Source organism: Pomacea canaliculata, linkage group LG5, assembly GCF_003073045.1.
Source record: "Pomacea canaliculata isolate SZHN2017 linkage group LG5, ASM307304v1, whole genome shotgun sequence".
Lineage (NCBI taxonomy): Eukaryota > Metazoa > Mollusca > Gastropoda > Architaenioglossa > Ampullariidae > Pomacea > Pomacea canaliculata.
This window is the reverse complement of record NC_037594.1, coordinates 26777365-26793362: the sequence shown is the minus strand read 5'-3', so window position 1 is coordinate 26793362 and position 15998 is coordinate 26777365. Positions and strand designations below refer to the sequence as shown.

Genomic DNA, 15998 nt, shown 5'->3' with positions numbered 1-15998 from the left:
CTGTGAGGCCAGCTTGATGAGTTTGCGAAGCAGCTGTACCCTCTTGCTGACATTTGTAACCAGTAGCATTTCTGTGACAACCCAGAACTGTACTTCATTGAAGCGACGTAAAAACAAGTCCAGGTTGGCAGTGATGCGGCCAAATTTTGATGGGCCAAACACATGATAGATTAATTCGTACTGCACACAAATATTAATACAAACAGCTTGGTATATCTAAGCTCACTAAAGCTTCTGAAGACATATTTTGACATGGAGGATTTTTTTTCACAAAATTTTTTCTTTGAACTTATTAATGGATTTTTCTGATTAAGGAACATGATGTCTTAAAGACTCAAAATAGCAGACACAAACAAAGATGAAAAAAAAAAAGAAATATAGCATAACATTGCATGATAAGAAGACCAAAGTTTGACATCTAAAGCTCAATATACAAGTACTTAGGAATACTTCTCTGCATGCTTCAAACTCTGCATGAGAATATCCCCAAAACAATATTGATTAGCCATACACCCAGGAAAATCATGTCAAAGACATGTCTTCAATTGAAAGTATTAAAAGTATGGATTATTTTATGTTTGATTCAGGAAAAGTCTGTACCTCATGTATGCATGAGAATAACTCCCAGTCATAGCAGGTCATGTGATAGGCAAGCTCTTTTGTTGACATCATTTCTAAAGTGTTGCTAGTTCCAGTGCTGGGTCCCTCTTGCTCTGGCAAGGGAGTCTGGGACAAATTTATAATCTGTTTCATCAGGCTTAATTCCTGATACCATCTTTGAAATTACAATTAAAGGGTTTATTATCATCAAAATTAATTGTATTCTTGATATAAGATTGAATGCTGGATGCAATAAAAAAATTATATGATACTGTCTCATTAACCTTGCAACATACAGACCACCACACATTCAACATAAAGATTTGTATCCTTACTGATACCTGTACAAGTTGTACAAATAGCTGTCTTACCAAAGCATCTAAGTGCTCAGGGGGCGTGATGAAAAGTCTCCCATTCAAGCTAAGACTCGTAGTGATGCAAATATCTTCATCTCTGAAAACAATCCTCTCTGCAAACAAATGATTATAGGATTTTGATGAAGCTGACATGTCAGATTCATCATCATAATTTTTTTTTCAGCACATAATTATGCATGGTTTAGGATGAAATGGTGAAAAATTTCTTTAGGTATTTGTGATGTCTGGCTCTAATAGGATGATAGGACAAACTAAAGGTCTAGTCAGCAAGAATACATATACAGGCAATATTTATATGTTGGCAAAAATTGAGAAAAGCTCAACAAAAATTGTTGTCACCTCCTGTGGACTTGACCTCACACAAGACAGGGTCATCTCCTAGACACAGCTTATCCCGAGCTGCAATAATTATCTCCTTCACTGTGGAATCCATAGGAAGACGCAGGGTGCTGTATGTGTGATCAGCACAGTACACCTTGAATATATCTGCGCAGAGAAAAACATCTTACACAGTTTCTGTGTGTTTGTATAGCATGCACTTGAGTGGGCATGTGCACAGCTGCACAGTGTGTGAATAAAGGACAAGAAAGGACAAGAAAAGCATGACTCACTTTCATCTTTAGCTTTGATTGGTCTCTTCTTCTCAGAGCCTTGCTGGGATTTTAGAGACGACTTTCGGCTTATGATCAAGGAATGTGTTGCCTTCTTTTTAGTTGGACGACCTGTGGAGGTAGTGCTATATAAAACAAAGATGCTTGAAGTCAGAAAAATCTTAAATTTCTGTTTTTCTACATTAACTTAATTTAAAATTGAAATAAAATCTTTATTTAAGTCACATGCTCATGTGTGTATACAGGCACACATGCGTGTTCACCTCAACACACAATATCAGATCACATTTTTTGTGCCAGGAACCGGTTAATTAAAAGGATGTCCCTGACCTTTTACTATAACTTGTAAGATTGGTGAGCAGTTCATGTTCCATAGACAAGAGGGGATAGATCTGCATGTCCTCCTCTAGCGACTGAATCAAGTCCTGTAGGCATTGACACATTCCCACAATCAGGTACTATTCATCAAATAATTTCTTAATGTTTTTATTTTTGTGAAAAATTATAAAGAAATATATCCTGGAAGCATACACATTTATTACTGAATTCATTTTCAAATACCAATTAAAACTTCCTTGAATTTTCTGTCTCTTGTGCTCTCTCTCTCTCTCCTTTCTTTCTCTCTCTTACACAGACACCATGCAGGCTGTATACTGAAGATTGATTAAGTAAATGTTCAAGTGCATTACCTTCAAAAACTTGGTAATTGCAGGATTCTCCAAGAAAGCATCTCCAGCAACATTGTACCACTCTAGCACAAATTGCACTACACCCTTCTTGTGAGACAATATAAAGTCAACTGCCTCTTGGTCACTGCTCTGATTGGACTTAGCATGATAGGTGAGAGGTCAAGGAAATTTTGAAAGATTTTTAAGGGACACAGAGCTATATGTAGTATTATCTAGCAAACACAACAAAAGAGTAAAAGTTAACAGTGCCTTTTCAAACAAAAACTTGATCACATAACTGAACATGAAAGGTCATGCTAACAAACTATATAGTTATACATGGCTTGTTTGGCTCAAAATGAAGAAGGTACCTCTTTCTATCCAGTAGTGAATGGCTATCTGATTTTTCTTTGGTAGAGAAAGGAGACTAGGTTCTGGAGTCCAGTAATCCATGGTTAGTGCACTTGACTTAAAAACAGAAGGATGGCAATTTGAGGTCCACTTTGGCCCATGACTGAAAATCGTTTGTCTCCCAGGGTACCAGTTTTATCAGGGAAAAGGTTCAGACTTCGCCTTTATGCTAAATTTTATTGTGACGTTTTGAAATCTGGCATTACGGAATACGGCAAAGACTAGATATTTAAAGGGGTGTCTGTAACTAGAAAAATAAAAGCTCAGAAATAACAGTGGATGGCAATAAAACATCAGCTGCAAAGGTTAAGCAAATAGCTTAAAATCTACCTGACTAGGGTAATTATAAAATTTCCGAACAGGAAGACTTCTTATAAGCATCATTTGACTTATGGACATCAAGTAAAAATAACAGGTAAATATTATGAATAAAAAGATATTGGTTGTTGATGGCTTGACACAACGATTCATCACTCATGAAAATGACATATGTCAGCAAAAAGTCTTGAAGAAATGTATCTGCATGAAAAAAAGTTAAAATTTACTGTTTCTTCCACAATACTTATTAATACTTTTATACAATGAGCACATATTATTATATGTCCAATCTTCATGGCAGCTTTCTGCTATGTAGAAATTTTCTTTGTTGCATATATTCAATAACCTTGACAGTAATTTATTTCGGTTTTATTAGCTGAGATGTTTCAGTATCATGTCGTTCTAATGAAGTTCATGAAATACAGTGTATTTAAGTTTAAGCAATATAACTCATTTAAAGACAGTGACAATATGTCTTGTATATGCTATAATATCAGGAAATAAGGTGAACACACCCATGCTGTCCTCACTTTTGTTGTCGATAAGGGTCTCCAGAAGGTATTCAAACATCTTTTCTGGTGTGCCTGCCATTACAGAGTACCTGCAAGAACAAAATACCATGTTCTCATGAAATTATTCCTACTTATGAATACAGAGGATCATGTTAATCTATATGGATGATGAATATACACATAGTCATCAAACTATCATTTGCTAAACCTCGGCCATATTGCTTATCCATCCTATTGACTTCTAGCCATTTTAATTGCCTTATACATGCTAGAAAAGAAGACGAAGAGTTTTCTTGTAAATTTTCTAAACAAAATATACATTATTTTGGAGACATTGATGACACTGACTTGTACTGTGAATGAAAGGAACCACCAGTCGTGGGCACAGTCACCGGAATCTTCTCCAGCAGCAAGACATCCTGACCATGCTCCTTGAGCCGCACAGTGTTGGCCTCAACATCCTAAGAACAAGTTAAATCTTACCTTAATAGCATCATTGTTTTTTTTTTAAATATCATTCCACCCCAGCGCACATTTAAGTTCGCATGCACACTCTGCAGGTTGAAAAGTAAATGTCTGTGTACATGCATGCATTCATGTGCTCACCATTAAAATTGTCCTCACTCATTCATTGGTTCTACGGTAACAGTAAGAGTGAGCTGAATTCAATGGTTAAGTATGTTAGGTAGGTTATTTGTATTACTTGGTCAGTCAGTAGCATGACAAATTTTTTTTTGTGTGATACAGAGACACTTCTGGCTTCATTCAGAGAATATTCAGTATTAACATAACCTCTAAATATTATTGTCGTTTTCTTCTTCTCTAGCCTTGCTAATCTGCAAAAAAGTTCTGCTTCATTACTTGATAGAATACTGCCTTAAGTCTTAATACTGACTCGAAGAATTCTGTTGAAGTCATCTTTATCCACACGCAGAAAGTGACAATTATCCTCTTTGAGGACAATGGTGGCTGCCCTATAGAATACACACAAGATATTATTTAGTCCATATTCTTTTTCACAGATGTTAATAGATTTATGGCTTTTACATTGTATTATTCACTTAATAATCATTCATTTATTCTTTTTTCAAAATGTGAAGAAAATACATTTATATTTTAGTAGATCACATCTCCACTTTACCTATTTCAGTCACAATTATTGTTCTCCTGCAGTAAAACTACTTTTATGTAGCTAGAAACTGCACAAGAAATGCTCATTTAACATGACATTTAATATGATGCCTCATGTAGCTACAAATGCATTTGGAATAAATTTATTCCTGGTTCTTTTATGTGAATTTCAATACAGAATATATTGGAGGCATATTAACTTGGAGTATCCATATATATCTGCAATGTTATATCCCCCTAACTTTCACACCATCAGAAGGGAGAGAGAGTGAAGGACGAGAGATACTACAGAATTTGAATTCAAATGCTGATACTAAATTCTTTACCTTGGAGCATCATTTACAAGTGCTAATTTGCCAAAGTCATCACCTTCTTGCAGTGTACTCACAATACCCTAAAATAAAAAAGAAAAGCCACTGGTGATACAGCATTCCAGAAAATACTAGAGGTCGCACGTTGACACTTAACAGACATCCTTAATATTCTTTTTTAACATCTATTCTTTGGGTATTCTTTAAGATCAAGATTTAATTTAAAAGCTTACTCTTGTTTTTAATGCTTTTCATACATATTCTTCAGATCCAATCAAATAATGCAAAAGAATTGAGTACTGTTCAATGAAAGGGATTTATTGAGAGAATTTACCTTTCCATAAATGACGACGTTGACTGAACCTTTAAGAATAATATACCAGGACTTCCCTTCGTCCCCCTGGTTGAACACTGTCAAAAGATAGTGAACTGGACTAACATGCTCAGATGCATTTTCTACACTTCGAAATGAATCTCACAACGTGCACTAACAGTCAGAAGTTGTTTGTCTGTTCCTACTTTTTGGGTATTAAATTTTTTTTTTTTTGCCGAATCTCTTTTTTCTTGTAATTGTCACAACTAGGTTGCATTACATATCATACTTTCAGTGTAGTGTAATGTCGATTGATGGCATCTTGAGCCAATAATCTTATGTTGTTGAAAATCATTTTCTTCAAAGTGTATTGTAAGTTTCACTGAGGGAACCCATCAGCCTAAAAATTTGAAGCTAAGCTGCATTTTATGCTCTAATTATTTGCCTTTTTCGATGAGCTCAACATTTTTTAGGCAGTGCTAATGCAGACATAAAACTTGTTGGCGACAGTCAAACATGATGGCACACACACATATATATTACACTCACGCACAGTTCCTGCTTTGGGATGGGATTCGAAGACAATGACCGAGGCCAGCTCCCGTTTGACCATGCACGACAGGTGGGAAAGGGCAGAGATGTGCAGCAGCTCCTCATAGATGATCTCAATTTCTTCAAAGGTCCGGTCTGCCCCCCTGTCACGTGCGATGACATTTGGATGACAAGGAGTACATTTTGTGACAGTGTTATCATTACATGAAAAGTGTTTTGATAACAAGCGAGAACTACCTTCCTCTCTCTCACACACACACACAAATGAAAAACCCAGAAAACAAGGGCATCATAAAACGAGTTGACACTTTTTTCTTCCTTTTTTAACCAACTTCTGTTTAATAATCATTATTGAGATTGATAAAGAAGTGGGTATGTTTTAGAATGGGTTGTGAAGGCAATTAAACTGAAAGACAGTTGCACACAGCAGATGTACAGGCCTACTACAATAGGCGAGCTACTGTTAAGTGAAGGTCCCTAACACCTGGAAGATACTAACGGCTTGCGGAGGATCATCCGCATCATGGCGTCAGGGCCGATCTTGGCCAGCATCAGGAGTGTGTCCTGCAGCTGCTCCTCACACGCCTTGCGGTCTGCAGCAGAGGGCGTCACCCCCGTCCCCTGGTCGTCAGTGGTGAACCGATAGAACAGATACTTGTCCTTGAACTGGTGCTCGTGACACACTGCACAACAAATGATGTAGATTCTCACAGTTCCAACATGTATGAATCTCGGTCACTTAATGAAGTAAGCCAGTTCAAATATAATAGTATACATAGCTTTATGTGCTTTGAAAGTTGATATGAGGTCAACTGCGGTGTTAAACCATCACTACTACTTGGAACTCGAGAGAGGAAAGAAATCAACACCTGTTTGTTTAAAAAAAAAGGACGAAAAAGAAAGAAAAGCAGATTATTCCACAAAGAAGAGGCATTAAAATAAGATCCCTTGCATCACACCCATTTCTTCTAGTCTAAGCCGGAAGTTTTAGTTTCCCAGTGCAGATGAAACTCAAGATTACCGTGAACCAACACGCCCTCCTCCAGCAGAACCTGCCACATGCCCACCCCTTGCTGCCGTGTCTGGACTAGGGTGTTCTGCGACAGCAGCCAGTCGGTCATCTCCGAGCCCACCATGCAGCGACGGTAGGTCCGCAGGTGAAACTTGCGGTCCCTGATCATGTAGGGGGCGCTCGTCATCAACACAGTGCGCAGCACGTGCGCCGCGTGAGCTACTTTCTCTGATGGGAACTGAACATGGAAAAAACACGTCGCACGCACACACACACAAAGTACACTAAATGATTGTGTTTAGATTATATTCTCAGTCGTTCTTCATGGGATGCGTGCAGGATATGTATGGAAATATCACGTGTGCTTGTCCGTGCGAGCGCGTGAGTATTAGTGGGAGAAAGAGCGATGCAAACAATTTTACTTTGTTTTTGCAGTGCATTGTATGCAAGATCGTGTGTTATGGGTACGTAGTCCTCAAAACCTTGTTAAAATACATTTTCCGCTCAAGGTTAAATACTTTAAACATTAAGCCTGATAATGCTAAGCAGATTGGAGGGTAAAAAAACAAACATCCATTTAAAAAATGATGTAGGAAACATTCACAAAAATATAATCATTCGTTCACACACTGATGCTCAAAGGAATAAGGCACATGGTTAATTATTTTTTTTAAGTCTCTTACTAAACTCGGTCATAAATATAAGCGCACATAAAACTGATGCACAACATCTCTCTCACACACACACAATAACTCGTATGCTAATGAATTAAACTTTCAAGCGGCGACAAAGACTAAGCCTCCCTGTAAAATTAATTTCATATCTTTAAGTACCTGATTTTAAATGTAATTCAGCCAAACTGTCATTTTTAAATGTGCATTGAACTTAACTGAATGAGAATCACTAACACAAAATATTATTTACCGGGACAGAATATTTTAGAGCAGCTGTATATGCAAATCACTATGGTACATCAAGATTTTTTTTAGTATTCTTGTATGCAATATTAATTGAATAAGAGAACTAAAAATAGCTTTCAACAAATACTCAACGCCGTATGTGTGGTTTGGACGTTTGGTAATATCAAAAGAAATTTAAATAAATTCTCAATTGGCATCCAAAGCCTTTCACAATATGGCTTTAGCTTAACAAAGTTCACTGTGACAGTAGATGTTTGCTAGACTTTCTCCTTCCATTTTTTTGACTTTCAAATGAAAAAAAAAAATGGAGACCGAAATGCTCTGTTTATTTCGCTGTTTATTTTGTGGCCAGTCAAGATCCTTATGAACCCTTTTTTAGCGTGCAGTTCAAGGGCGTGTACACGATCGCTCAAACAAAACACACACACACACACATTCTGCCATGCATGTGAGATTCGTCCATTTGCTTATTCTCACCGTCCTCCCCTTTTTCCTCATCCTTCTCTTCGATCTCATCGAACAATAAACACAACTAAGCTTAGGGGTTATGCAACTGTCGTGTCGTACAATCCCCCGATTCCACCCGGATTGATTCCTACCGTGGTGATGGGGGCGGCAGGGTTGGGGATGGTGTCTCCTGGCTCGACGAACTGGTTACAGTTGAGCTTTCGCATGTCTTCTGTTGACAGAAAGGATCAGCTAATCATGGAGACTGTCTCATAAAACAGGGTATTACAGCTAGTAATTAATCCTTCTAAATTCCCCGGTATTATGAGTGTGTGCATCTGAACATGAAAGGGTGCGTGCGCGAGCGTGCGTGTGTGTGTGTGTATGTGAGAGAGAGAGAGAAAGAGAGAGAGAGAAGGGTGGAGAAGGAAGATCGGTGGAAAAAAGTGAGACTTGCTTTAGATCAGTGGTCTCAAACTCATATTAGCATGTGGGCCGCAGTGGAAAGTAACAGCCAGTCAGCGGGCCGCACCACGAAAAGAAAATGTTTTTTCATTAAATTTTACGAACACTACTGTCACTGCAGTTAAATGCTAAAATAAAGTTTTTATAATTATTAATTACATTTAGTGTAGTTTATTACATGCACAGGCAGTTTAGTTTATTAAAATAAGTTGACGTTGTCTCTGTCACTAATAACGGGGGTAATTTTCACTGCGGGAGTTAATCACCAAGCACAACATACATATACACCGCGGACGTGGCCGAGGGCCGCACAAAAATGTTTCGCGGGCCGCATTCGGCCCGCGGGCCGCGTGTTTGAGACCCCTGCTTTAGATGGAAAGGAATGTTCTTCATCGACATACAAATGATGACTGTGGCGACTATTTTGTGAAAGTTAAGTTTTTTCTTTAAAGTATTGTAGAAATAAAGTCGGGTATTGAATATCACAAGTTTTAGTCTGTTTGCTGAAGACAAATCTCACTCGGCAATCTTGCTTGTGTTCCAGACCTATCGACGTGTTACCAGTTTTAATTAACTGTAATCGAGGCCAGGCCAGGCCAGAGGTGTCAGGCTTACTCAATTTTTAAGCACCGATCCTGGAGTTAAAAAACATAATGACTCTGGGCTTTGGTGTTGACTTTAAGGTATATTGATTTTCTTTATCTGATTTTGAAGTGATTAGTTTTGCGATGTAATCAGGGTAATATGGTTTGTGCTTGGCCTCTGCACAAAAAGTGAAATAGGTGACAAATGGGAGGCGGTCATAAGGTGGGAGGTCAAAATGGGATGCAGCTTAACAAAAAAGTTTCACTAAAATATTAAATATCTGTAGTAATGTATGCGCTTTTGGCTACAGAAGGTCTGGCACACACACACATAAGAAAACTGAGACTCAATGACCTATCTTTTTCATAATGCACATGTAATTTCTGCTTGCATCGTTACAATTCTTCTGTGTTAGTTTTCTTCATTGTAAATTCCTTTTGTCTTCCTTATTTCCTGACAGTATGTTTCACGACAAGTGAGTTTGTAACCTGATAATGGTAATTCAAGTTCTTCTTCTTCAGAAGAAGAAGACTGGTAATCTGCAGACCAATCGCCTTTGGATGTTAAGAGGTTAAGACTGGGAGAGAAAGATGGACGGAAACTACCAGATATCAAAGCCTAACACACAAACCTCGCAGTCTATTTTCACCTCTGCTGACTGCTTTACAACCACATAAAAGACAACCCACAAAGCCGCCAGGTAACTGCTGAGACCTGATGTATGGACAGAAACAAAATTTACAAGTTCCGGACCTGACATCCAGCAGCTACTCCATAAACAAGGCTTTCAGTTGTTTGACCCAGTCTTTTTCTTCCCTGCCTGTGTTGTATCGAATTTCTTCGAGCAAGTATCTTTTCTTCCAATAGACATCGTTTACCGATCCTCTGGACTATAATGATCCAATAAAAGATAGCCATATTGCAGTTGAGTGAAATCGGCGGCATGATTTTTTTGACTGCTTGTTGGTTCAAAGCATGGCACTAATGTTGTGACAGTGCGCTACAATTATTATTATTATTATTATTATTATTATTATTATTATTATTATTATTATTACGACTTTGGTCTCTTTCGACTTCAATTACTTATTTTTGTAACTCTCTCTCTCACTTTGCGGACTTCAATTACCCATTATTGTAAGTCTTTGGTCTATATTTTATTTACCCATTCTTGTAAGACTGTGGTCTGTCTGGATTTCAATCACCAGCCCGTGCTGGTAAGGTGATGCACCAAGCGCGTGGCCGCCAGCAAATGACAGGCCCACCAACATCAAGAGGCTGATTTCTATCGACCGACACACAGCGGCTCCTTTTGCTGATTTTCAAATGCGTGACTTGAGACTAAACGATTTTTTTTTCTGGTCCAAGTCTAGAAATCTTGTGCTGACCTTCTATATGTGCCAGTTCTTAGTACATCTCGACATTTTGCTGGCTGTGTGTGTCTTGATCTTTTTCACTACGGTAAATTACGATAGTACCTTACAAAACAAAGTAAAATTTTCTGCTTCTTCTTATTCTTTTTCAGCTTCTGCTTCTCTTGATGTTGCTCTGAATTAGTTGTCCTCCCTTGTTACTGTAGGAAATTTTTGTATCCGAAGTTTATGAGTCCTTAGATAATTTTAAGGAAAGTCTTATTCAACTCCGCTTTGAGCATTTCAGAGTCACGTGACTTAAGACTTACATGGAGAGTGCATCTCCTGGATATTGTCGTGACCAAATTATTGCTGCAGTGCCTTGTTCTATGATTCATAAGTGTTCAGTGAAACGTTACATCACTTTCTACGCGAATATATCAATGGTGTATGTAATAACATTATTCATTCTGATTAATTTACCAGTCAAAGACAAGAACAGCTCGAATCGTGCTGTGTACAGAGTTCAAACATTACTGTCACAGGCTAGAGTGACTTGCGGACTATCACAGGCAGACATTTCCAAAAGCATCTACAATTCAATGGTAGTCATGTCCGATAGGGAGAGTTCCATCAGCTGCCCTCCGTTAACGACCCCTCACCCTATCCTCGGGCCACTGAGTCTGTGAGCCTGCCTGCATGCAAGACCAACAGACTGAGACCGTTCTTTGTTGTTTCAGACGTGTAACTCCTGAACGTCCACGTGTCTTAATAAATTATGTGTATCACCCGAAATTCTGTATTTACGCTACGAGTCTTAGTGTTAAACTCGGATGTTCCTGACCTATAACCTCTTCTATAAAACATTACATCATGGGTCACAAAGTGAAGGGGTTGTCAGTAACAGGACATCACACCTCAATTCATATTGGAAGTTTAATAAAATTCAACATGAGTTGTAACCTTTGCCGTCTGCAAGTGGTCTCTTGGAAACTTGCCACTGGATGAGTCACAGATTCGCCACCCACTCCTCCAGTGATTAATTTTTTTTTTTTTTTTTTTTTTTTTTTTTTTGATGCTGTCATTTATCCTCACGGTTAACGGTGAATACAAATATAAACATCTGCTCATATTCCAGAATAGCGTGTCGAGAAATTAAACTTCCTGAGGACACTAAAAATAACATCTACTCGTATTGTAAATTCTGTCAAGAATTGGCTTCTTCAAGAAACGGGAAAGGAGAGGAAAGGATAGTCTTACAACAATGAGGAGGACCACTCTTTTTTTCGCTGTTTCTTATCTATGTGGCAGCTGATGTTATCTTTAGTTTGGAAACTTGTTCATTAACTGGTGATAAATAATTTGTTTATGTCCATAACAAAAACATATTATAGCTTTAAGGCTGTGTTTAAAAAAAAGAAAAATAGTTTATTTATTGATGCATACAGTGGATGAACCCTAGTCACATGATAGCAAACTTAATGGCGTTTAATGAAATACTTATGTCCTAAAGCTTTGTCTTTTCTACATCCACACGAATCCGAATCTTTCATTGCCGACAGCGATATTTTTTTTTCAAATTTTTATTCTTGGGCAGTAACCAATGAAATGCAAAGGCAAGCTTGAAAGACGTGAATGATTGGAAAGAACTCGAGACTGTCTCATCAAGATCCATCAAATGATGTTAGAGTTTAGCTCATTAAACTCCTCTTCGCCAAATTGCAGGAAGGGACGTGAAGAACCCAGAAGGAACAGTACTGGCAAAAAAGACATCAATAGAAAAAAAAGAAAGAAAAAAAACCACATTCAGTTCAGCAGAAAATATTTTAAGCTGGTAGAAAAAGTGCATTAAGTGGTGCATCAGACATATTTATTGAAAATCGATACAAATAGCGACCGTGGGAGGAGTAAATGGGACAGGGTGCATAGAAACGCCGTGATAGTGATGGGATGGGTCGGGAAGAAATGATACAACACTGGGTAATACCACGGGGGGAAAAAAGTGCACAATCTGGAACCCTTGAAGATTTTTTTTTTTTTAAAGTTCTGCCAGCTCCCGTTTCATGACACGAGAACACGAATCCGCGGCTGGAAGAACATCGGTGCCAAAGCCCACTTGTGGGTGAGACATTCTATTACATTCTCAGAACACCGCCAACATGAAATCGATGGCGATAATGCCGCATCGCTCGCCTCTATCTTGGCTTTAACTTGCGCATGCGCAGTCAGAAAAAAAGAGGTTAGCTGATGTCGACCTCTTGGTAATGCCATACTTTATTTTTTAAGGTGTTGGAAAGGTTTTGTGTATCCAATGCCTTTCTCTCAGATTTATGCACAGCATAAAGCCATTTTGTTGCAGGAACTGACATTATTTCAAGAGAAAATGTCTTCAAGTTTTAGGCTTTCAAAAAGCTATCCTCAATCGAAAAATCGACTAAAGCGCAGTGTCAGCACGGCGGAAGCCAGCGATTTGCTATAAAATGTTCTTGGTTATGGTCTTTTCCTGTCCCCCTTGTGTCCTAGGCGAATATTTTTCCTCTGATTACTCGAAGCTAGTGAGAGGTTTTTTTGCTTATGTCTTATAAGACTTACAAGACATGTTAACAAGTCCAAGAAAGCATCTCAAATTACTGGTCTTACTACGCAGCGAGCCAATTATTGATCACGTGAATTATTGATCACATCAAAACGAAAAAATTGTTCCAATAGGTTGTTACAGTGATTTAACATCCACATATCTGGGTTTTATAGCTGTCAGAAGTGATACTTTATTCAGTATCGATCTGTAATGCTTATTATCATGCTGTAGTAATTATCCCTTCATTGTTCTCCTGGCAATGTTAGATAAATATATTAATTTCAAAAAAGCATTCTGCAAGTTGTTGGGAGATATGTGCATACTGTTTGTGGAATGGGATAAGGAATTGAAGCATTAGCTGTAGAACGCAAAGACGGCAATCACCGTACCCATCCGCACAACCACCCATGCGGCCATCCACTCACCCACCCAACGACCCAACAAAACTAAAAAAAAAAACACATGCATGCATGCACATACATTATCAAACAGACCCATTTACACTAAACAGTCTCTCTTTCTCTCTCTCTCTCTCTCACTCTCTCACTCTCTCTCTCACTCACTCTCTCTCACTCTCTCTCTCTCTCACTCACTCTCTCACTCTCTCTCACTCACTCTCTCTCACTCTCTCTCTCACTCTCTCTCTCTCACAACACGCACACACGAGAATAAGGAATTACATGATCACACAATCGTGCACGCATGCACAAAACATACAGACGTGCACGCTCACACACACACAGTGGCGTAGGAACCAGGGCAGCGGGGGCAGCCGCCCCCCCAAGGAAAATACAGGGGGGGCAGAATTCCTTTGCCCCCCCCCAATATTTGAGACGTAATTCTCACAAGAGCAAAGAACTGAAGAAAGGTAGGGGAACGTAGAGAGGAGACGGTCATCACCGTCACAAAAGCGGGCCCTGAGGCAAGTGGAGGCTCTAGCACCTCTGACGATCAGATCGGGGACAGTCCGTTGGTATTGTTTGCCATGCTCATTGCAGGCTGTGTTGAAGCCTCAGCGAAGAAAGCAGCCGGACAGTACATCGGTACATCGAGTGTGGTCTCCCTACCTCCTGCCCCATAATGCGACGCCTTTTCTTTGGCGGTTTTCCTTTGACCAACATAAAACATCCCCCATCCACTCGCTGTCACCCTAAAATTATCTGCTATCGCTTACAACCAAAAGGGGCCGCACTGGCCATCGGGAACACAGAAAGCCAGTAACGAATTAGACTAGTTGCATACCAATACAAATTACCCCAGTCTTGCCAATCAGACAGGAACCCTTACACTTTGTGAAAAGCTAGCGAAGCACGACGACTTCCATCTTACTAGACACCAACGGTTTAGTGCGAATTGACGGCTTTGACTTCACCTAAGTCAGGCAAAGACTCTGAGTCTCTATATTGGTAGTTTTCTTTAGAGACAGAGAGACTGGTATTATTGCAATCTACGACTCAGGGGGAAGTGCATAAATAACATTTCTAAAACTACACAAGGGCACTCTTTTATCATCAACTACTGTGGCTGGTACTCAACATAAGTTATCTGTGTTATACTGTTTGGTTTGTATATATGTGTCCGTGTTTCGGTAGATGGCCACAGAACGTGTCGCATCGCTGGCTCAGCACCGTCGGTAGCGGAGCGAGAAGGGTGGCCCTGCGGCCATTCCCACCCTAGTTTCGTCCCTGGCCACGTTGGTCTGGCAGTTTATGGCCCTTAATTTAGGGTAGCCTTGTGCTCTCTGGTCTCTTTGATTCTCTTTGGGGTGGATGGGGCTATTTTCCCAGGGTGTGCGGACCAAGTTCAGGTATAGGGCTGTGTCTCTTGTAACGTGGATTATCTCGCGGACGCTGGTCCCTGTGGGTAGGGAAAGTTCTGGAGGTTTCTCGAAGCTATAGAAACCTGCCACACAGGACTGGGAGGACGGCGGGAAGAGGATTTTTGCGGTGGTGGAGAATCTGGGAGTAGTTGGGGTTGATGTACTGTCGCTGAACTGGCGTACGTGGTGTCTAGAAGAGGGTTCCAGCAACCAGCGTATTTTTCCCCGTTTGTTGTGAGATAGAACAAAGCGTGTCACGAGCCGTTGGGTGAGTAGGCTTAATTATCTTTACCTTTGTTTTCCACGCAGTTTTTCTGCCTTAAAACAAACAAAACGTACCTGAGAAGTTCCATGAAAAACGCGCTTGAATAACTGTCTCATGCATGTATTTAAAGAGAGGGTTGATCTGCTTAATCTGGACGAGATTGCAATGGAGTTCATTAATAGAAATCACCGAAGACGCAGTTTTTTGGCACACTGACTTGCCAACCTTGATTAATATGATTTATATGATTATAACGTTTATCACATTCTTGTGAATGCGTTAGCCGGGAGTCATTCTTTAATTTGTTTTTTTCTTATTTAATGCTGCTTTGCCTTTTAACAATAAGCAGCGTGTTGTGATGCTACCACTGTGTACGTGCGTGCGTGCAGTACCCCCCCCCCATCCTTTTTTACGTAATGTGCGAGTGCGAACGCCGTTCACTGTCAGCAGGGAGTTTGCCCCCCCAACGCTGAACATCTTCCTACGCCACTGACACACATGTACGCATGCGCGCAGGCACTCAGACATACACGCACGCTTGATCAAACACATTTTCGTGCAAGCATACCTAAGTCCACAGTACAAAGAAGACCGAGGTAAATGAACAGTTAGGTCAAACCAGAAGAGAAGACACTCTACATCGGCCACACAAACAGCTTGTAAATGCACTTCCTTTACATCGTGGACAGGATGTGGAGAGCACGGACAATCTAATTCAAATATTGCACTTTCTGGGATTACAGGGAGGAAG

The 15998-nt window shown here is 39.6% G+C and overlaps 1 protein-coding gene across 5 annotated transcripts in view; it reads right to left on the bottom strand.

Moving 5' to 3' along the window:
* The window catches only part of LOC112564521 (rap guanine nucleotide exchange factor 4-like), a 46742-nt gene that overhangs the window by 5004 nt on the left and 25740 nt on the right, over positions 1-15998 (bottom strand). For 4 of the 5 annotated variants that reach the window (XM_025239382.1, XM_025239385.1, XM_025239387.1 and 1 more), the window contains 17 exons: positions 8336-8415; positions 6826-7054; positions 6304-6487; positions 5802-5947; positions 5274-5350; positions 4955-5022; positions 4393-4471; positions 3846-3958; positions 3501-3586; positions 3108-3186; positions 2278-2428; positions 1919-2013; positions 1589-1713; positions 1317-1463; positions 972-1069; positions 601-726; positions 2-180 (listed from right to left, as the gene is read on the bottom strand). In XM_025239382.1, the coding sequence (XP_025095167.1) occupies positions 2-180; positions 601-726; positions 972-1069; positions 1317-1463; positions 1589-1713; positions 1919-2013; positions 2278-2428; positions 3108-3186; positions 3501-3586; positions 3846-3958; positions 4393-4471; positions 4955-5022; positions 5274-5350; positions 5802-5947; positions 6304-6487; positions 6826-7054; positions 8336-8415 (2062 nt within the window). The remainder of the gene's footprint in view (position 1; positions 181-600; positions 727-971; positions 1070-1316; positions 1464-1588; positions 1714-1918; positions 2014-2277; positions 2429-3107; positions 3187-3500; positions 3587-3845; positions 3959-4392; positions 4472-4954; positions 5023-5273; positions 5351-5801; positions 5948-6303; positions 6488-6825; positions 7055-8335; positions 8416-15998) is intronic. The other variant, XM_025239383.1, reaches the window with a different exon arrangement.